Genomic DNA, 23,892 nt, shown 5'->3' on the forward strand with positions numbered 1-23,892 from the left:
TTAGACATCATTACCCTAAGTATATGTATGAAGACACGAATGGTGTGAAAATGCTTTGTGTACAACCAGTGACTTGAAAAATCGTGCTGTATATGTGTAATATGAAATGAATTGCATCCTGCCATCATGTATAACAAATCAGAATAAATAAATAAATAAATAAATAACAACAACTAAAAATGCACCAAGCCGTCCCATCTAACTCATTCCAAGTTTGAGACTTCAGGTTCTACATATGCCGTATCACTGGCATAATCTATTTACAAAGGGTCAATCAGTATTTGCTTTCAGCAGCTTTAAAAAAGTTTTGGAGGTTCCCTACCAGCTATGGGATAAAGCCCCAACTCCCAGACTGATTGAGTCTGTTATCACTTGGTTCCATGATCTTTAAGTTTTTCAATATTTATATGACTATGCACTCAAACTCATGTTGTTTAGAACTTCTATCTTGGTCTTGTTATTCCTCTGCGTGGAAATCTTTTACACATCTCCCTCTTTCCTCCTGCACTCCTCCTCCTCTTCCTCTTCAGGTTGTTTTTGTAAATCTGATTAATTAAACATTCATACCATAGCTCAAATATTAACTATTCCCAGAAGCTTCCTGTCTTGGTCACTTATCTTCCCCTCAAACTAAGGCAGTACGTCTTCCATGATGTGCTTATGACAGCAGGGAAATCTGATTTGCTATTGTTATTTGTTTGTTTCTTTTTTTCCTTCATGAGAGTATAAACTGGGAACCTTTGTTTTAAGTCATCTTTGAAGCCCTGTAACCTAGCACAGCATTTGCCAAGTAATCAGTATTCAACAAGTATCCATTCAATTGACCCTCAGCTGGGTATGATGTGCACACCTGTAATCCCAGTGGCTTGGGAGGCTGAGGCAGGAGGATCATGAGTTCAAAGCCGGCCTCAGCAATTTAGGGAGGCCCTAAGCAACTCAGCCAGACCCTGGCTCATAATAAAATATTTTTTAAAAAGGGCTGGGGATGTGGCTCAGTGGTTAAGTGCCCCTGGGTTCAATCCCCAGTACCATAAAAACAAACAAAAAATTTCAATTGACTCTCAATGACTGCATGTGCTCCTCTCCCAGCATTTACCACACTGTATAAGTGTGATTCCTGTTGGTTTGCTTATTAGTTTCTTCCTTCCTGGACTTAGCTCCTTGCTTGTAGGCATTGTGTGGTGGAAGAGGGGCAGGGAGGGTTCTCCAAGGGTGTTGAATAAATGACATAAAGAGAACTGACTGTAAGAGTTTATTCTTGGTTGTCCCTTTGTGTCAAGTGTATTTGTACTCCTGTTATCTCTGCTGTGTGTTCTAATGTCATACCCACATATAATGGCTCTTTCTGTTCCAAAGCAATACCAATGGTTATTTATATTTTTCTGTTTTTTTCTTGTGTTCTATCTCCATAAACCAGAGAGCACTACAAAGATCATGTCCTTGCATTTTATTAATTAACAAAAACTATTTATTGACTCATTTGTGCTATTCAATGTGGATACGTTACCCTGAATTCATTTACATTTAATCTTTATATTACCCTTGATTCTTGGTATTTCATGTCAGTCTTACAGATGATGAAATTGTATATGAAACCTCTTTTAAATTGCATAAGGAGCACCTTGGCTTTGAGTATAGGTCTGACTCAAAATGCATGTTCTTTCCAGCTAACACCACCACTTTTCTTCCTCTGTTAGAGAAGGTTCCTATTTCTGACATGTTACAGAAGATTTTAGACTTTAACTACTTCAAAAAAATGTCAGAAGCTTATGACTTTCCTCAGTTCTCTAAGTTTGGCTCTATCTATTGTTTTTTACAGAAATATCTGCTCTTCTAACTCTCTCCTTTTTTTTTTCCCTCCCTCACATTTTACTCTACCATTTATTTGTATCACCTTCACCTTAATTCCAGCTTCTATTTTTTTGTGTGAAGTATAAAAATGATTTTTTAAAATTAAAAGCAAATCATTGACTTCATAAGTCTAGTGAATACCTTCGTGAAACCCCCTGGATTGCAACTATCATACACATTCAGATTCCTCCAGAACACCAGCTTACCATTTTATGCCATCCCAAACTGTCATGCTATTTAAATAAGTGAAAAAATTCCTTTAATATCTGACCATTGCTCATAAATAGTTCACCTTGAAAATGGCAACATTAGAAGCTAGATGCCACATGTGTTGATAGACTTCGTTCAGTACTCTGTGTACACAAATATTTGTTAGACCATTTAATGATGATGATGATGATGGCGATGATAGAGGATTATTTTCCTTGTAACAACAGCATACAATTTGACAATTTTGACACTCAGAAAACCAGCCAGTATCCATTAGAAATGGCTCTTTTACATTTGGGACACTTGACTTGAGCAAACAATTTCACCTGATTGCTTATTCACATGGCAGACAGACTTCAATAACCAAAGTTGAGGAAAATGAACTTGTTTAAGATGATTTGAAATTGATCAATTTAGATTTAGTTTGCTTGAAGTTAACCATGTGACATAAATTTCTACATAGTCATTTTCTTATCTTCAAGCTCTGTAAAATATTCAGAATATCTACTTCTGACACTCTACTGTAGTTCAAGCAAGACAATGCTACTGTAAGTGCAGTGATCCAAAGATGGGTTTGATAATTGAGGGAAATGAGGAAAAAAGTTATTGAGTACCATAAAGATATATTGGTATATGTTATGAAATGAGTTTGTCAAGAGTTAACAGGATGATGATTTATTTGTAGAGGTTGCAATTAGAATATTATTGAAGTTGTTAAATAGCCTGGAATACATAGAATGAATCCACAGGGTACTATGTTTTCATACCCATTTAGCTATATCTTACCAGCCTATTAATTTGTGTTACTTCACAGAAGTGTAGAATTTTTTTTTCATCATTTCACAGCAAACTTTTGAATAAATAGTCTTAAACTATTTGCTTTTACAGTAGAGTAGAAGAAGAGGAATAGGGGGAGGGAAAAGGGGAGGGAAAGTGTACTAGGGACTGAAGTGAAGCAAATTATATTCCATGCATGCATGATTATGCCAAAATGAACCCAAATATTATGCATAGCTACAATGCACTAATAAAAACATTAAAATTATGAACAAGTGAAAATTGAAAAAAAAACCCAAACCTAATTAATTGGAACTTTTAATTAAATTTTTCTGACATAGTTACCTTTTTCTTTATTCGTGTTAGTTTAAAACCAGTGGGGGGAAAAAAATAAGTGTGCATGCTGAAAAGTCCCCAAATATTTCATACGAATTAAATTAGTGAAAATATAATGTATGATAAAAAATCTCAGATATAAAAACCAAGAATATTGAAATAACACATTAAAAACCATGGACACATCATTCAAAATTAATTACATACCCATATGTTAGACTATTTTAGAACTTCTTTTAAGTAGTTAAACTATAAATAAGTCACCCCTCCCATTATTTGTCAATAGTTAACAAGATGATGATTTATTTGTAGAGGTTGCAATTAGAATATTATTGAAGTTGTTAAATAGCCTTGAATACATAGAGTGAATCCACAGGAAACTGTATTTTCACACCCATTTAGCTATATCTTACCAGCCTATTAATTTTCTACCTCTGCAGAAGCAATGAAAGGGTGAGTTTGGCATGTAGATAGTTCATGAAGAACTTGGACTCTCATGTTCCCAACAGTATTTTCTCTTGTCCTACAGCAAATACCCTCTCTTATTGGTTTTACTTTAGATCTCATCATTGCCAATAACAGAGTCACTTGCTGATCTCAATTTAAGAATCCACTCTCTTTCTAATTTTCTTACCCTTACCCCGGAAATTATTTGACACTTTAAGACAACCAGTGTGTTCTTCTTAATACACTTGTCTATCTCACCTTTGGTTGTTCTTTCCTTTCTTACAGAATTTAGTTATGTTTTCTTAGCATAAGCACATATTTAAATCAAATTCAACACACTTTTTCTATGATTTAAAAAGGCCTATTTTTCCACATCAATGTTTACAGCAGCACAATTCATGATAGCTAAACTGTGGAACCAACCTAGATGCCCTTCAGTAGACGAATGGCTAAAGAAACTGTGGTATATATACACAATGGAATATTACTCAGCATCAAAAGACAATAAAATCATGGTATTTGCAAGTAAATGGATGGAGTTGGAGAATATAATGCTAAGTGAAGTGAACCAATCAAAAAAAAAAAAAACAAAAAACAAAAAACAAAACCCAATGCCTAATGTTTTCTCTGATTTAAGGATGCTGATTCATATTGTAGTTGGGGGGTATGACATGGGAGGATTAGATGAACTCTAGATAGGGCAAAGTCTAGGGAGAGGAAGGGAGGGGGCGTGGGGGTAGGAAAGACGGTGGAGTGAGATGGACATCATTACCCTAAGTACATATATGAAGACACGAATGGTGTGACTCTACTTTGTGTACACCAAGAGATATGAAAAATTGTGTTCTATATATGTAATATGAATTGTAAAGCATTCTGCTGTCATATATAACAAATTTAAAAAGAAAAAGTCCTATTTTTGATCTAAACAACAGCTTTACTTCATTGAATTATTTCCAGCAGTTGAATGTGACTGAAGTAAAATAACTGTGCTAATTATTCTCACAGGGATGGATGTTGGCTTGATTGGCCCTAAAGGTATAACATATGGTGGCCAATTTATGGAAAGGAATACAGTATCATTAAAAGAAATTGCAGGCAGTCACTACAATGCCAGTTGACAGAGGTTCTGTTATACTAAAAGAGAATTGTCTTAATTTTTTTTCACAAAATTTTAAAAACATATAACCATAAAAATACATAAGCATATAAAAACACAATCAAAGAACTTTGCAAGGAGCTGGGATCATTTAGAACATGTCATGTTTAAGTTTCACTAGCATTACCATAAATTTACTTATAAGTAGAACTTAAAGTCTATGAACAAAAATCACAATTGATAGCCCTGCCAAGAAATTTCTAAATATTCAGCTTTTCTGATGACTGTTTTGTGCCTTCTCCCTCTCTTCAATTATTAAACCCACATCACCCTCATTTTGGCTAATAATCTCCCATATAATTTATAGAGTATAGATGGAATCAAATGAGACTTACTTCTGTTCTCCCACCAGCCAACTCACACACAATATAATCGTCTTCTCTTTGACATGAGTCATTATTTCTCTTTACTTTGATGATATTTAAATATTACATAATATTGCTTACATTATGAAAAAAAGTAAACATAAAATAAGCCTTAGTTATGCATCCCACCTCTGTTCTTCTGTTCTTTATAGCAAATCACATAAAACTCCTGTTTCCTTGAACAGTAGTTCATTCTCTATTCAACCTATTCCAACTAGGCTTTTATCAAGCTATCATATTCTGGATCCATCATTTTTTTTCATTAATTTGAAGATATTTTTATTGTTTGATTTGGTGAGACATCTGATGCATTCTGAATATAATTTCTTCATCGATAAACTATCTTTTCTCTTTGGAAGCTAGAATGTTCTTCTCCTGTTTGAGAGTTCTGAAATTTCATAATTGTGTGTGTGTGTGTAATTTATGCAGTTTAGCATTAAGTAGAGCCTTTCAATTTGAGGATCCATGTTAGTTTTTAGATCTAACAATTTTTTAGCTGTCATTTTGCTACAAACACCACCTATCTATGCTAATGCCTGTTCTATGATGTTCTGATAGAGGGCAATCTATCAGTTGCTTCTTATATTGTCAAATGGTGTTTATAATTGTGCATTTTTTGTTTACATATGTTGAGAACATGTAGTCAGAGCCATAGAAACAAGTATTTCTTTTTTGTTTGGATTGTTTCTTTTATTATTATCTGTTTTCATGTTCTTATTTTTTTGAGAAAGAGAGAGAGAGAGAGAGAATTTTTTTTTAATATTTATTTTTTAGTTTTCGGCGGACACAACATCTTTGTTTGTATGTGGTGCTGAGGATCAAACCCGGGCTGCACACATGCCAGGCGAGCGCACTACCACTTGAGCCACATCCCCATCCCTCATGTTCTTATTAATGGTTCTCATATTAAGATATTAATGTTGCTTCCCCAATGATTATTTTAAAATTTCCTGAGTGGTTTAGTCTTAGGCTTTTATCTTTCAGACAACACTGAAATTTGTTAAAAGACATTTACTAAAATAGTGACACCATTTAATTAAAAAGCATGTTTATTCTAAACATTTCTAATAAAATCTGGAGTTATTTAGCTCCGACATAGTATTCTGGGCCTTGCACACATTTTAACAAAAATTAATTGTATATTGAACACCTTTACAATTGTCCCATCTTTTTACAATTACCTAATGCTTTAGCTGTGTTTGTGTATCATAGTTAATTTTTCAAAATCAATGCTTATGTCTATCTGCTGATATTTCTTCTTCGTTTTTGTATGTATGCCTTCTTTATTTACCCTTTTAGTTCCCTTTACATTTATCTGAAGTAATTATGTGATGGTTTTTATATGAGAGCCTTGTGGTAAATTTTCTTGACCTGTGCCTATTTTACTCATCAATCTTGAATAATAATTTGGCCCTGTATGGAATTCTAGTTTGACATCTGTTTTTGCTTAGCTTCAAAGAGTCATTTTTTTCTGGTGTCCATTGCGTCACTCAGCATCTCTTTTCTCCATGTGACTCTCCCCTTATTTTCTCTTTATCTTTAACATACAGTTGTTTTGTCACTATATCTTTAGCTATAAAGTTTTGTTTCTGTGATGTTCAGTATTCACAACCTATTTTGTTGTCGGGCTTGTGAGCCATTTTTTTTTTAAGAATCTAGAAATTAATTCCCCTGCCCTTTCCACAACAGATCTCCTTATAATTGTTTTTCTTCTACAGATCAAAGGGGATGCCTCTTAACAGACAAGCACACACACTCTACCTTCCACCCCACACATGTGCTGTGTTCCACAAAGCACAGAAATATGTAAATGTGCACACACACATATCCTCATACATACATAGACATGCATACTAATACTCAAATGCACATACAATAGACACAAAAAACATACACAGATGCTCAGCAACTTAAAATGGGGTTACATCCTGATATATCCATCATAAGTTCAAAATATCACAAGTTGGAATGCATTTAATACACCAAGCCTACCAAACAGCATAGGTTGGCAAATAGTAGGTTATAGAGTATAACTTCTGAAGTATAATATAAGCCTACTCTGTGGGTTGTTTACCCGTGTGATCATGTGGCTGACTTGGAGTTGTGGCTTATTGCTACTGCCCAACATTGCAAGAGAGTATTGTACCACATACCAGGAAAAGATCAAAACTCAAAATCTGAAATACAGTTTCTATTGAATACATATAGCTTTCGCACCATCTTAAAATCAAGAAATCATAAGTAGAACCATCGTTAATTCAGAACAAACATAATCACACATACACTCACTTTTATACCTGTACTATATGTGGACACAGATGACATACATACATTATGTGTGCTCACACAAACACACACACACAACACACACATAATTTTTGTGGTACTTTCTGGATGAATATCTTAGTACTTTACTCCCACATTTTCGTCTAAAGCATTCTTTGACCCTTTTCAGTCTGAAATTTATCTGGTCTATTTTAAAACTCTTTTTTTATCATTTCTTCCCTTGTTATAATTTGTTTTCTTCCACATCTGCTTGTTTTTGTTTCATTTCTGCTGTGTGTCACCATTTCTTTTCCTTTTATAGTGTAAGAATTCCTTTATTTAGATTTTAGAACATTTGAAATACTTATTTTAAGATATGTCAGTGTATCATAAAACGAATAGCACCCAGAGAGGGTTGGGTTCATATATTTCTTAATGTGTCTTTTGTATTTTTCTTAAATAAATAGGTCTGTCTCCCTCCCTCTTACACACACACACACACACACACACCCATGCTCATCTATTTCCGATTGAAGGTTTGAACTTATTTCTACTTGACCCTGCTTGATCCCAACTCTCCCCTCTTTAAAGCCTGTCATTTATGTTGCTCTTTTCTGATTCACAGTGATGGCTCTAAGATAATATCAGAGATAATATTAATGTAGGTGCTGACATAGTAGGCAGCTTGGTTGAGTTCTTGACCTCAGGATTTAGTCATCTCCGGGCCCTAGGTCCTAGTTTTACAAGCCTACAGCCCGGGCTAGTGAGTTGGTCTTTTCACAAGCAACCACAGCTCATGCAAAACCTGCTATGAATCAGTGCACCTTATCCAGGTCACTCATCTGGTGGGATAATTCAGTTAGTTTTCTGCTGCTTTTCTTCAAATCCTGCTTTGATCCACCCCCCACCCCATTGTTATTCTACAGGGATGATTTCCCCATTTGTAAGCCAAGATGTCTTTGGCAAGCTGTGAATGCATGCTCTTTTCCCCTACATCATCCTTACTTTCTGTCCTGGAATAAGCAAGAATGAGGAATCAGTGCAGCCCCTCATCAGTTGTATTTACTCCTTGTTTTTCCCCACAGCTGAGTTGGCCACATTAATCCAGTCTTCTCTGTATTCTGTTAAACAAGTCCTAATCACTCACTTTCTCCATGATGGTACTCTCTAGAGTAGAGTAGAATGCTGCTTGAACAAAGTGTGGTCTGCAACCAAGCATCATCAACATCACCTGGGTCATATTTGCAGATCTGTCCTACAACTTCTGAATCATATCCTGAAAACAGAGCCTAGGAATCTGATGTAATAAGCTCCCCCTGTGACCCTTAGCATCTATTCAATTTGAGAAACACTGTCTAGTCAATATGGGTAGCTTACTTTTGGGTTGCATATTAGAGCCACCTGGGGTGCTTAAAAGTGGTGATTCTAGAGCTTTACCCCAGACCAATTATATCAGAACATCTGGAAGCACAACATTTTTAAATGCATTGTACAGGGAGGGTTGAGAACCCCTGCTCTAGTCAAGTGTTTCTCAACTGGATGATGTTGTGCCCTCACCAGGAGACATTTAGCAATGTCTGAATACATTTTTGTTTGTCATAACTGAGATGGTACTGCAGACATCTAGTGGGGAGATGCTGCAAAACATCTTGCAGCGACTGGCATATTTTCCTATAACAAAGAATCATCTGACTCCAATGTGATAGTACTGAGGCTGGGAAACTCTTCTCTAGTTCATGTTTTTGGTTTGGCTATTCCATTTAAAATGTGCTCTAGTAAAAACATCTTCAGGGAAAGCAAAAGGGGAGATGCAAGGGAGGAACACAGAGGGAATTTTACTTTCAAGTTGTAACTCAGAAGATGTGGTTGAGATCTGACAATCAGGCTCCTTGGGTGATGCTTCTGACAGCTAAGCATTGGGACCTCCCAATTCTTTCTTTCTTTCTTTAATAGTAAAACAGCTTTTTTTATTTGTTAATATCACATAAGAGGTTGAAACATGTTACACTCTTTTTAAAAACACAACTAATGTATTTTAACAGAGAAGCCCCATTTTCCTCAGGAATTAAGAATCTAAGAAACCATAAAATAATGTTTTGTGGAATCCTTCATCCAGAGTGTTAACATAGGATTAAGTTAATATTACCTTCTTGAAAATTTTCTCTTTTCCTTAAAAAAAAATTTTTGAACCTTGATTGCTTATTACAGTACAAAAAGTTCAGTGCAAAAGTTCAGTATATTGAAAAATGGTTACCCCTCCCTCACAGCATTGTTACTTATAGCAGAAAGTAATCAAGAGCAGATTGCTAATCTAGATGGAGCAATCTTTAAATTACACCCAGACACACAGTGGGTTTATTTTCTCTCCCCTCCCCTTCTCATAGGAACTTAAAGAAAACATATATTATACATATTAAAAAAGAAAAAAAGCCAAAATTTTTGAGGGAGCCTTTTAGTACAGTGTCAATAAATTCGTATCTTGAAACAAAGTGTTATGGGTATGATTTCTTTTACAAAATTTCAGTGTTAAAAAGGAAATTAAGTTCGTCAGATTTGCAGCTTAAAAATTCACATACAGGAAATATAAAAATATTCTGTGCTTCTAAGAAGACTCTGCAGTGTATATAGGTAAGAATTACCATACATGTTTATCTTGAGGAAGACAGTCAACTGGAGAAGTTTACATAATTGCCCAGCTTCTACTGAATGCTCTTGAAGCTCTTGGCTGATGGAAAAGTTCTTTCTCAACAGTCACCCTGGTTGGTTCTTCCTTCTCTTCCTCCTCCTCTTCAGGTGTGGGTTGATTTAAAAATTTTGCTCAACCTTTCCTTCCTGAGAATTTTTCAATATAACCTTCAAGTCTTCACCCGTGCCCTAAGAATTCTGGTTCTTCCAAATGAGGTCGGTGGGAGGACTGGCTGTGACGCCAGTATTTGCAGCCCAAATTGCCACAGTCCGGCCTGCCTTCAGCACATATCTGGAGGCATATTTGTAAGTGACCGATGTGTCTGTAATTTTCCTGATCATCTCCCAGCCTCCCCTTGGTGGATCCTGTTCAGAAGCATTCATCAACTAAATACATTTCCCATCTACATCTCTCTCTTCAACACACACATTCCCAGTGGCTGCAGTGGAATGAGTGACGCTAACACCTCTGCAGACCTCTGATTCTTCCACATCAACTCTCTCCCTCTTTCCTCTAGCTGTGCCCACACTGCGACTTGAGGAGGCTGGGGACACTCTCACACGGGAAGAAGAGCACGTGGAGAGTTTCAACCACTCTTTCTCTCCTTCTAAGAGTTTCCTACAAGTGATGATTTTCATGTCCAGGTCTAGCTTAACAGGAAGAAGTTATTCATAATCATTCAGCTTTGGCTGCATCTGATCCCTTATTTCTGCCTCCCCCACCCCCCATCAGATAGCTTGTGAGAGGAGTTGTCTCTTTTCTTTAGCAAACCAGTCCTCCAACTCTTAACTCATTTCCAAACATGCTCTAGACTCTTTATTGTAGATTAGAAAGTTGAGATGAAAGGCTCTCCATTCTCACATGACCTTCCTTCCGTTCTTCCTTGGCACTGTTGACAGTGGAAGTATCAGTCTCTGAGGACAGTCGGAGGTTCTCAGGTTTGGCATGGAAATCTGTTCAGCCTCTTCCTTGTACAGCCTCACTTACACATATTGCTCTTTTGTCTCATGAAGGGCTTGAGCCGGCTTGTATTCATACTGGATCTGACGCCCAGAATCACCTCTGTCAAGCACGTTTCATGCTTTCTTCTTGTCTCATCAATCTCCTCTTTGTTCATGTTTTTACAAAACTCCAAGTCCTCCTCCGTAAGGCTCTGACGAGGATTCTCCAAATCCACTTCAAGTGAAGTTTCATCTGCTTGTCTTTTGGCAGCCTCTGAGAGGCTTCCACCGGGAAATCTGATCCTTCAAATCCTCTGAATCTCCCTCTAAACTTTTTAAATCACCAACTGCAGTGGCCAGAGCTGTGTCTTTAGACCTCAGTGCTGCTTCCTATTCTCGAAGCTTGCTCTGGGCTCCATTAAGATCAGATTCTTTCTTAGCATAAATTCTATCACCGTTAGTAAACTTTTCCTAGTTATGAACAGCATATTAGATAAGAACAACTTATAGGTGGAAAATTTTATTTGGGGCTCAAGATTTCAGAGGTTCAATCCACAGCCCACCAACTCCATCGCTCTGTTTCAGAGAATGAGGAAGAGCAACATGGCAGATGGATGTGTCGAAGGAAAGCTTCTCCCCAATTCTTCCTTGTGGAAGTTCTGAGATTGGACACAGCCTGACAATTAGGGTTAACCAATAGGAGATACAGAAAAAAGAAACAGAATCTTAGGACACATTTTCTGTATTCAAATTTTAGTTAATTGGTTATTTTGTATTTTTGGAAACATAAAATATAATGTTTTCCCCTTTTTATTATTAATTAATATATTTGCCTAGTATCTATTCTCTTAGAATAACCATATTAATTTGCCCCAATATATATATAATTACAATCATTATATTAATCATTTGGTTTTATTTTTTACAGCAAAAGGAGAAAAAATGAGTATGAGATGGAGATTCAATCTTTGCTTAAAATGAAAGCAAAGAATGAAGAGTTTCTCAAATATCTCTACAAGGAGGCATATCACATCGGTTCTCATTTCCATCTAGCCAAATATAGAGTAGAAGATTTAGAAGATAAAATAGCAGAAGCGAGAAGAAAATTCAAGGTTGTATATTTTTATATATTTTTTAATTGTGAAAAAAAGTCATTAACCTGAAATTTATAAAGTTATTCTTGAGAATTAGATTTAATTTATGGGTTAGTAGGTTTTTTTAAAAAAAAATCATATCTTATAAATAAGAAGAAAATCACATCTTGGCAGAAACCCAGCTTACATAAAGGATCATGAGAGTTTCAGTGTAGCCAGTCAATATTTGCTATTAATTATAAACTACTTGGAGCACCAGGAGTGTGGTGCTTGGTTCAACTTCATCCTGTATGTCTAACACATAATAATTCCATCTATGGTATGAGCAGGATATTCTGAGATGTGCCCTTGTATAACATAAGAATAGGGAGTACCTACATCAGGCTTCCGAGTTACTGATTCCAGAGCACCAGGCAGTTTGTAGATCACAGTGCTGTAAAAAGAACTGCCCACATGCTTCAAATCCACTCCTCACTGAGCAGAATGAATAGTTGCCCCCTGCCATCTGTTGCAAAGTCAGCCCCACTTTTCTGAAGCTGGGGGACCACTTCAGGATAAAAAAAACAAAACACAAAATAACAACAACAACAACAAAAAAAAACTTTAACAATTCACCCAATTTACTTCTGAGTTTGTCTTCTGACAAATGTGATAAATGTGTAGATTCTAAATAGCCCATTGAAAGTAATAGTAGATATTTGTTGAGGGCCTAGTAAGAGTGATGCCTTGGGTAAATTACTTTCTCCACATTGGCTTTTCGTGTAAAAGAACATGTTGTTATTCCAGTTTCTCATATGTGAAAACTAATATTTGATAATGATCAATATCTATGGATATACTAATTCATATGTGTTGAAGTGTCCAACTCAGTGTAAACCAAACTTTTCTGGGAAGTGATTAATTAATATAGATGAGTAACTTTAAAAATATTCATAATTTGTAACTGTAACATTACTCAAAAATAAAAATCTTAAAAAATATCCAGATAGCAAAGATAAACAAAGTCAACAAAGATAAATGCTTAAAGATATTTATAACTGGTTATGTTGCCAATAGCACGGTTCTTGTCCCCAAAGCCAATCCAATAATGGGGGACACAGTTTTGAGAAAAAGGAAAAAGAAGGTGTATGGCTTTGCTAGCAAGGAGAAACACAGGGGAACTCCTATTCCAAAGGCTGTCATTCTGCCCATCATGGGGAACAGGGTTTTTTGTTTTGTTTTGTTTTAAAAAGGTGATTTAGAGAAAATGATATTAGGGAGGAGAGACCAGGGAGGAGAAGGTTAGGGAAAAGAATAGCAGAGAAGCTCTAGGAAAAAGATCAGGGAGGAGAAGATCAGGAAGGAGAAAGTTAGAGAAAAGAAGATCAGGGAGAAGAAGGTTGGTAAAAGAAAGAAAACATGTGAGTTTCAGAGTCACAAGTGATATAGTCAAAGCATCAAGTGAACCCCTGTTAACAATTATACAGTAGCAGACTATAAAAATAATGTAGGTTACATAATAATATAATAACAGAAAATAAAGTCCATGAGGGAAACAACATAGCCTATCTTGTGCATACTGCTGCATTCCCAGGGCTTAGAACAAAGCAGATAACAGAGCTTTATGGAAATGATGAATATGTTGTTGAAATGTGGGCTAGGAAAGTTTAAATAAGAAAATAGTAGAAGAGTGGTTAAATATATAAGGATAAATTATAGATGAATTCAAAGTGGGATTTCTAAAAAATCAATGGGACTTCTGCTTTATTTTAGTGGCTGTAGAAAGATCTTAGCTTGAGTCTCCCAAAGATAACAACTTCAAACTCAGAACCTAAAAAAGAAGTGACACCCAAAGGTCACAATGAATACATATGGGTTTGGGGATTCACACTACTTTAATTGATGTAACTCTTTGTAATTTAAAAACATTTCTACAAAAGCTCCACGTGTAAATAAAAAAAGAAAGAGATATATTTTTATATCTGAGAGAAGCTTGGTCACCAAAACGTGTACCAACAACACTCCCTCAAAGCCAGAGCTCCCATGTCCCAGGAATTCAGTGCAGGCCACAGCTGTTCGCAAAAAATCTCACGAATTTTCTTTTTAAGATTTCAATTTTCTTTTATGATTTCTTTTAAATTTTCTTGTAAGATTTTAAGATTTCTCATTCTTGATTTCAACCTTCCATGAGTGTTCCAGCGTTTTTCTTGGGGTTTCTTTGTCTCTGGAAATAAACGGATGCTATCTCCTTGATTCCAGCTGAGCTCTGTTTATAATTGGTGTTGATTCCCTCTTTTCTTTTCAAATGTGTTTCCAGATAAACAAGCACTGCCTGAGCCATCTATTCTTCAGTGTCTTTTCCCTAATACAGGGAGTCCCTTCCAATAGAATGGCTCTCTGCTGCCACCTTCTGGTTTCTGCCTGCTAAAGGCCAGGCAGCAACCAGGTCAAAGGTGAGGTTTCAGCTTGAGCACTTTCCTGCAGCAGAACTGTTGTCATTCCTATTCCCCAGGCTCGATCTTTGGATCTCTTTTTATTCCTTTTCTTCAAAACCACAGTGGAATATTTGTGACAGAGACCTGGGGCTGGAGGAGCTTAAAATATTTACTCTCTCACCCTTTACAAAAATGTTTTTGAATCCTCTGCTCTAAAGAGTTCACTAATAGCAAGTGTGGGAAGCAGTCGCTGCCTCCAAGGCTGTGAGGAAGCCCAAAGAAGGAATGAGAGTGGAAGAGGCTGCCATTTCCACAAAGCTGAGTGAGATCTTACTGCAGAGTGCATGGCGGTGTCTCCATCTTTAGCCACCTGGCAGTGTTGGACAAATTTGATGGGAATGTCTAGGCAGAGAACCTCACCAGAGAGCCAGGGCCACCAGATCCCCATGCACCAGCTGACAGCAGTTCTGCAGGAGGAAAGAGAATAACAACAGTCCACTGGGACAAGGAGGTGGAGTCCCTTGCTGTGCTTTGTATGTCCTTCCACACCCTCTGCTGAAAAAGCCTAACTTCATTTTAGCTGGCAAAAGAAATGGTTCACAGAACTATCCAGCTCCATGTTGCAGATCACAAAGTAGATTTGCTGAGAGCTGTGGTGCACACTGTAGTACGTTCAAAGCCAGTCGCAATAACTTAGTGAGACCCTGTCTCAAAAAATAAAATAGAAAGGTCTGAGGATATAGTTCAGTGGTAGAGCATCCCTGAGTTCAATCCCCAATACTGGAAACCAAGCCAAACAAAGCATAAGAGTGGATTTGGAGCCAACAATTTTTAACAAGCACAAATATGTGGACGTATGCAAATTTCTCTAATCTGATGGATTGTTATTACAAATGACACCAGGCCTACCATTTATCTGTTACAACATTTTTGACTTCTTGACTAGTAGAATTTCTTACATTTAAAAAAAAAATTGTCTCTTTCATTTCATCAGCATTTTTTTAGGAGTCGAGGCCAGTTACTTGGAGGAATTTCAATACAGATTCATCTTTTTGTTTGCTCATGATCTGATTCGGGTCAAGCACTTTGGTTATCCAAATTAGAAATAGTAATCAATAAATGGATATTTTAAGAATCTGAAACTTTTTTCCCCACCAATTATTCTCCCAGTAGACTTGGCATCTGTGAATTATGCATAGTTGAACCACTTATTTGGAACAGTTGTGACATGGCAACTTTTCTGGGCTCTCATTCCCTTTACAATGAATTGACAGTTTGAAGAACTCAGAGGCAGGGCACAAGTTAGGCCACAGGCCACATTGCTGGAGAAGGCAGCCTTCCTTCAGATCCAATCCAGGCTCCTACTCTAAGAATACATGTTGCTGCAATCCTAAGTCAGGATCCCTCTCACAATCACTCCCACTTCCCCAAGTGTCAAGAAAAACATCTCAGAGACCTCACTTTGCCACCCATTCTCAAGATGCTACTTACAAATGAAACTGTGGATTATGATGAGCGGGCCCTGAGTTTCTCATACTATAAGACAAGACAAAACAAAAACAAAAGACAAACCCAACAACAACATACTGTTGAGTTTGAAAGAACCTGAAATTTTTAATTTAATTTCTCAATCTGGAGATCCAATGCAGGCAGTTTGTTAATCATGAACCTATCTTTCAATAAATTATCCATTCAACAAATATGTGCCACAGCACTGGATGCTGAGGAAAGGGAGGAGGGAACTTGCTCTGAAGTGCTATGGAGAGTGTACAAGCTACAGCATCAGGGTCCTTGGTGCTGATAGTCAATGTGACAGACAAACTCTATGACCTTAGTGACCTCAAATTTCTCATCTTAAATTTTTTTTTTATTATCTACACATGACATTACAATGTCAAATTTCTCATCTTTGAAACCAAATTATAGTAGTTGCTACAGTTAGGATCTTGAATGTCTCCAAAAGGCCCAAGTGTTGAAGACTTTGTCCACAGCATGGAGCTATTTGGAGATGGTAGAAGCTTTAGTAGGTGGGGTCTAGTAGGAGCTCTTCGGGTCACTGTGGGTATGCCTCCAAAGAGGATTGTGGGACCCCAGTCTCTTCTTCTTTCTCTTGTGTTTCCCAGCCACGAGATGAGTGTTTTGTTTTACCATATGATCTCACCTTGATGTACTGCCTCACCATAGGTCTAAAAGCAAGGGGTCAACTGATCATTGACTGGAACCTCTGCAAACATAAGCCAAAATGAACTCTTTTCTCTTTATAAGTTGATTATCTCAGACATTTAGGTATATGTTATAGCAAGGGGAAAGGTAACACTGTAGCTATATCACTAAATGAATATGATGAACAACTTACAGATGCACTAACATGCACACATGCACACATACAAGTAGCCCTATATTTGCACAGCACCATGTTAATTGAAATGTTTGCCCATCTGAACCTGTCCTCATTTTGTATGAACCCAGTGTGAACAAGTTGCCATTGATACAGAGTCCTATGCAGCAAGAGCTGCCTTTATATACAAAAAACTCTGGTAAAGGGTCTGGGATATAGCAACTTCTCAAAAGTGGCATCCATAATATTAATTCAGAAATGCTTTTTATGGCTACTGTAGCTCTGGGGCACTTAATCACTGAGCTACATCCCAGGCACCCCACCCCCTGTTTTCATATTTTTAATTTAGAGACCAGATCTCACCAAGTTGCTTAGGGCCTTGCTAATCTGATGAGGCTGGAGTTGAACTTGCAATTCTCCTGCCTCAGCCTCCTGGTCTCTGGGATTACAGGCCTGCGCCACTGTGTCGATTGGTTTCTGACAAAGGTCAAATGTGAAGCTGTATTTTGGAATAGAATATATTTTTCTCCAGATTATTGAAACATTTTGAAATTGTGTTCCCTTTGTATTAAGTATTTAATAAGTAGGTAAACTCTGTCTCTTATTATATTAGAAGGGACTTGTAATTTCTTTTTTAAAATTTTAAAATTTTAATTGACTTTATTTTTTTTAAATACACGACAGTGGAATGCATTATAATTCTTATTACACATATATACCACAATTTTTCATATATCTGTTTGTATATAAAGTATGTTGACACCCAGTTCATGCCTTCATATATGTCCTTTGGATAATGTTGTCCATCACATTCTACCTTCCTTGCTAATCCCCTGCCCCCTTCCTTTCCCTCCCACCCCTCTTCCCTATCTAGAATTCATCTATTACTCCCATGGTCCCCCTCCCTACCCCACTATGAGTCAGCCTCCTTTTATCAGAGAAAACATTTGACATTTGTTTTTTTGGGATTGGCTAACTTCACTTAGCATTATCTTCTCTAACGCCATCCATTTACCTGTAAATGCCATGATTTTATTCTCTTTTATGTGGGGAAAATGGTACACTCATACATTGCTGGTAGGACTGCAAATTGGTGCAGCCAATATGGAAAGCAGTATGGAGATTCCTTGGAAATCTGGAAATGGAACCACCATTTGACCCAGCTATCCCTCTCCTCGGACTATACCCAAAGGACTTAAAAACAGCATACTACAGGGACACAGCCACATCAATGTTTATAGCAGCACAATTCACACTAGCTAAACTGTGGAGCCAACCTAGATGTCCTTCAGTAGATGAATGGCATATATACACAATGGGATTTTACTGTAATTTCTTTTAAATTATCAAAATACATTATTGTATTTGTTTTGGTTGTAGATATGTTCTTAGGTAAAATGTATTGAAGTTATTGATTTACTTATCACCTTGATGTTTATTCTTTGGAATTATTGTTTTATTTAGGAAAGCATAATCTTAATGGGTGGATGTAAAAAGAGGAGGAAGAATTGGAAGAAAAGCCCTACATGCTTGTTTCCTTATATTTTCCATAGGATGTGATAACTTCAGTAATGAATCGGAAATTAGAGACATAGTTAAACCTCTCTTTTCCACTTTGCAATGCTATATCTTTTTTGAATCTGTAGGATAGCCTAAGTTTAGGCCAACTTCTCTCTAAAATAAGGCATTCCAAGATATAAGCCTATAGTAGAAGGAACTTTATGAACTACTTCCCACTTGGGGTTTGTGTGATAATTTAAAGCAAGACTATAATAATTTAAGAAAGTTTGGAGAATCTGATCACATTTTGCAACCTTCACAGTTGAATTATATTCATTTTGTTTTCAAAGTTGAAGGTGCTCATTCTGAAAAGTAATATTTAAAAGCAATTTAATAGTTTTTTTTAAAGGAATTTATGACGGTCTAGATTTTACTTTGGTTATTCTGAGATTTATTTTTAACCTCAGAACTCTTAAGGTATAAACCGAATGAAATTCTGTAGTCTGCTTCCTGGTGTTCTCACACTTAATTCTTTTGCCTCAAATAACATCAAGGTTTTCAAATATTTTGCAATACACAAATAATAGTGAACATTTTACTCTCTATGAACAACATAAATGTATCGTGTATTTGCAATTATCCTTAAGAATATGTTTTAATAGTCTGTGAGTAAAACTCCCATTTTAAAAAATTTCATGACATTTAGGCTAGAGAAGATTTCTTGAAAAGACGTATCCGAAATCAAATGACTACGGGGATGATAATTCAGGTAATACTCATTTGGTTTCGATATTTCATTCTTTTTTTAAATTGCATTTTACTTAGCATTTTAAATTTGCCTGTAATGAGGCATCTTGTCACTGCTTGGTTTGCAAGCTAGCAGTTTTCTCTCCTTAGCTGATGACAGTTGCCCTCTGTGTACAACTAGCAGTGTCTGATCATGCATAAAGAAACTGACCTCCCATACACATATCTCATTTTGTGGCTTAATGGGAATTTCTGCCAGTCTAGTAAAAGGGCAGTGAGATCTTATTCCTCAGTGTCTAACTCTTTAGTTTGCTTTATGATGATGTTATGTTTTCTTTACTTTTAGTGTCTCTCACATGAATTTCTTGATTTAACCCTCAAAGAAAAAGTACACTATGATATTTACATGTAAAGATTTTGAAAGAAAAGCATGATAACTAGTAAAATGAACTTTAATTTTTTTTTTTAATCTTTATCTAACACCTGAATATCCTTTGGAACTCAGGTCAGGATTTTTGCTTCTAAAATGCTTCTGCCTCAGAAGTACGTACATATGTGAAGCCATGATTATCATTATAAGAAAAATAAAACCAAGAGACAAAGCAGTTTAGAATAGTGTTATGTGAATTATTTTTGCCTTTGGTCCTCTTTGAAGCAAAGACACATTTTGTGATTCCTTCTGTTATTTTATACATATTTGATCAATAATCTTTTTTTAGTATTTTCAGACTTTTTGCCCAAGATTTCTTAACGTCCTATTTATTGATTGATTTTCTGTGGTCTTAGAAGGTGTAAATTGCCTAGTTCCTATATGTGTTGTCGGGGTATTCTCTAACATATTGTTCCCTCACCCTCATTTAAGTGTTTGATTTTATTGTCTGTAAAATTTTTTTGCTCATTTCTTCTAACAATAGCTGTGCTCTCTTTAAATATACTATACTTGTGCCTATTGCTTTTTATGGTGTAGTCTATTATTTGATTTTCACATAACAAAATGATGACTACCTGGCTGTGGAAATAAGTGGGTAATTTATTAATTACTGTGCATACATGGAAAATTAATAACAATAAATTATTTACAATTTTGCTGGCAGAACAAAATTTATTCCGTTCAAGAAAATCAGTTAATTGAGAAAAAAGAGCTTTTGAAAGAGAGAGCAGTATATGCTCTAGCACTGCAAGAAATACTGGAACCTCTGCTCATACTAGATAATGATTCTGTACAACTGAAATTGCTCCATGAAGAACAGAGTCAGGTAAGCATTTATCATTAATCCAGAAACTAATTTGCAGGACTCTTTAAGCCCTTAAATTCGGTATGTGTGTTCACATTGTTATTTGGGAAATTATGACTTCACCTAGGAACATCTTGGACACACTAAGTAACTCTTTCGGCAATGCACCACAGATGTACAGTGGAACTGTCTACCAAGACCTATTACTTAGAAGCCCATACTCTATCTTACTGTGTATGTAGGAAGAGCAGTTTTCAAATGGGTGAGCAGTGCCTTATTTGGTGCGACTGCCACTATGGAAAACTTAATTCAGAATCTTCACAGCTTCTTGATGGAACGCTAAAGTTGTATTTACTTGAAAATAAAATATAAGGTGTCTTGACATTCTCATGGTAAATTTTTGGTGCATATACAAGTGGAGACAGCTATGGTGAAAAATAAAGCAAACATTGATAAAATATTTTCAAAACCACAAGTTTATGGCAATAACTAATATTACCAGCCCTTCCCAAAGAAAAATTTACTAGAAAAATATGTATACATTGTATCATTAGTCTTATGGAGATGTAGAGGGTGTGGTAAGAGTTATATATTCTTGTCCTTCCCTGCAGGGAGGATATTCATTTATTTGGGCCATTTTGGCACAAGATTTTTTTTTTTTTCCTTTGCAAATGATGATGTAACTTTATGTTCTCAGTCATAAATAATTTTAAAATTGTTTTTATTTAAAAAATGTGATTTACAAAGCATTGGTATTATAAATGTTTATTTTGATCTTCAAAGCCTCCTGCCCATGAAGTAGATAAGGGGCAGTCTGCTTGTATCATAAACTAGAAAACCAGGTTGATTCACTTGTACAAGGTCATAACACATAAGAAATAACAAGTTCTGAGTACTACATACAGCTTGTCAATGCTATCCTAGTACTGATGGAACGATTATATAACCAGTAGTAATGCCTAGTGAGATACATTATTTCAGTAATGGCCCCCCCCCTTAAGCACTGATGATAGAAATTTATTAATTACATCAAAAGCATCAGTGTAATTGTCTGAGTATGATAATGAATTCCTGAAAAGATTAATGAATTTGTTTCCCTTTAGTTTGTAATAGCCAGGGCTTTTACATCTTCTTGTACTTCAGTGCTCATTTTTAATTTAATTTTATTTTATTAGATAATAAATTTTAAGAACAAGTCATTTGGCACAAACTCCAGGAAAGAATAAGTTTTTGCACACTTCTTAGTAATGATTGCTGAAAATTTGTGCTTTAGACCTTTAATTTTGATAAAGAATCTTAAATATCATAATGAGATCTTATAATTTCTATGAAATTTCATTTGTTTTTTTACTTATCTGAAGTGGATTAGATTTTGGTACTCTCAGTTAATACAAATAGAATATTGAGATTTGGCACATCGTATTATATTTTTGTCATTCACGTGCAGGGATTCTTTTGCTCTATTTACTGAAACAAATATTGTCATTATTAAAATAGTCACTTAGGTACTATTTGGTCTAAACTACGAAAATTGAATTGTAAATGCTGTACAACTTAATATTGTAATGTCTTCTAGTTACTGAATGACATAGTTGTAAAGAGGGATTTTGTTAGAAAGAAGGTGGAAAAAACAAAGAAAAAATTACGAAGAAAGGGGAAGAAAACCCGTGTTGCACTAATGGAAACTGAGGTAAGAAATGAAATTTCAAAAAGTTTGAATTTACAATTTCTTTGTGTCAATGAAAACTAGTCAGTCAAATTCAATGTTATGTGGATGTATTGCGTTTCTCATTTTTTTGCACTAAGAGGACTCTGTGCACATGAGCATGTGTTCTTTTTATCTTTTCCACTGGGGGACCCTGTAGGGGCATTAGCCCCTAATCAGGATAAAACTCAAAGCCAAATTCAAATTGGATTAATGCAGAAGTCTATCGCTTTCCATAATTTCGATGCATGCTTCTATTGCTTGGAACTTTAAGGAAGAAATGACAAAGAGAAAAACTAAAGAAAGAGGAAAGAGCAAAGGGAGGATGGAGGAAGGAAAGGAAAAAAGGATGTTTGTGCCCCTCCAAAATCCATACATTGAAATAATTCCTGGTGCAATGATATTAGGAGGTGAGGCCTTTGGGAGGTGATTAATTCATGAGGGCTCGACTTTGGTGAATGAGATTAATGCCTTTATAAAATAGGCCCCAGTGAGCTTGCCTACCCCTTTCACCACATGAAGACACAGCAAGAAGGTGCCATCTTTGAAACAGAGTGGCCCTTGCTGGACACCACATCTGCTGGTGCTTTGTTCTTGGACTTTCCAATCTCTAGGACTGTACGAAAGAAATTTATGTTGATTACGCATTACCTGTTCTAACGTATATTGTTTTAGCAGCCTGAATGTCCTAAAACAGGAAGGAAGAAGGGAAGGAAGGAAGTAAAGAAGGAAAGAAAGAAGGAAGTGATAGGAAGGAGGGAAGGAAAAAGGAAAGAAGAAGTGGAGGAAAAGGAGTTGAAAGGGAACTAAGTAAAAGACGACATTCTTGCACTTTGATTTAATGAATGGAATCTTCTGTTGTCATAGATCTATTGTTTTAGTTCCAAATCCATTGATCTGATATTTTGAAACTACAAAATTTTACATTAAACATAAATATGCGTATGAACTAGTCACTAGTTTCTTTTCAGATGCAGTACTTTGAATCATTGATGTAATATAGTTACTTTAATATTAACGTATAATATAATTTGGCTATGTAGGTTGATTTTCAAAAAAGTAAAAATATACACAATTCTTAAATTCTAATCCAACTACTAATGTCATTTTTGTCCTTCAAAAATATCTTCACTTAGTCAACTGAAGTCACTTTTTAAAAATTCATCTTAGTGCCGGCCTATATGCAAGGCCTCTATTTAGTTTGTTGGATGAAATAAAAATAATTCACTGTACATGGAAAAATGATACTCTGTTTTCCCAGGGAAAACAGATCCATTGTGTTTTCATTGGTGAAGAAAACGTGGAGCTTAAGGTTTCTAAGTTATGTGACACCATATTGGAACCACTGTTTATGTAAGAGATATCTCATCAGAAGTACAGTCCAAGGCCCAAAAATAATTTTTAAAGATTTGTATTTTAATTTTCATTTCGTAAAGGACATTGTGACCTGTATTATAGTGGTATCTGCATAAACCCCCAAGCAGCATTTCTCTTCCATATCTCAAGGGCACTGTAAGCATGAAATGGTTCTCATGAGTTTCTTGAAGTTAGCCTTCATATCTGGTGCATGTCTGTGTGTTTCCTTTCTTTTTTTTTTTACAGCTGAACATCAAGAATACTTTAAAATATTGGTTAGATAAAAGTAAATCTCCATCTCCATTGGAGATAGAGTTTGAACTCAAATTTAACTGGCAGAGTCAGTATTGTTTTTCGCCAATGGAAGGAGTAGGCTGGGAAAGAGGCACCTAAACGTACTGGGAGAAGAGCCATAAAAGCAGTGCAGTACTATGTGAGAGGGGAGGGTTGCTCAGGGGCTGAACTG

At 36.0% G+C, this 23,892-nt stretch overlaps 1 protein-coding gene and 1 pseudogene across 1 annotated transcript in view; one reads left to right on the forward strand and one right to left on the reverse strand.

Annotated features, from left to right (window-relative positions):
* Ccdc178 (coiled-coil domain containing 178) overlaps positions 1 to 23,892 on the forward strand; it is a 345,498-nt gene that overhangs the window by 76,216 nt on the left and 245,390 nt on the right. Inside the window, exons 11-14 of the mRNA XM_015482201.2 lie at positions 11,966 to 12,149; positions 19,090 to 19,152; positions 20,225 to 20,386; positions 21,942 to 22,055. Coding sequence (XP_015337687.1) covers positions 11,966 to 12,149; positions 19,090 to 19,152; positions 20,225 to 20,386; positions 21,942 to 22,055 — 523 coding nt within the window. The remainder of the gene's footprint in view (positions 1 to 11,965; positions 12,150 to 19,089; positions 19,153 to 20,224; positions 20,387 to 21,941; positions 22,056 to 23,892) is intronic.
* LOC107139403 lies at positions 10,091 to 11,228 on the reverse strand (annotated as a pseudogene).

This window comes from Marmota marmota, unplaced genomic scaffold, assembly GCF_001458135.2.
Source record: "Marmota marmota marmota unplaced genomic scaffold, marMar, whole genome shotgun sequence".
Taxonomy (NCBI): Eukaryota; Metazoa; Chordata; class Mammalia; order Rodentia; family Sciuridae; genus Marmota; species Marmota marmota.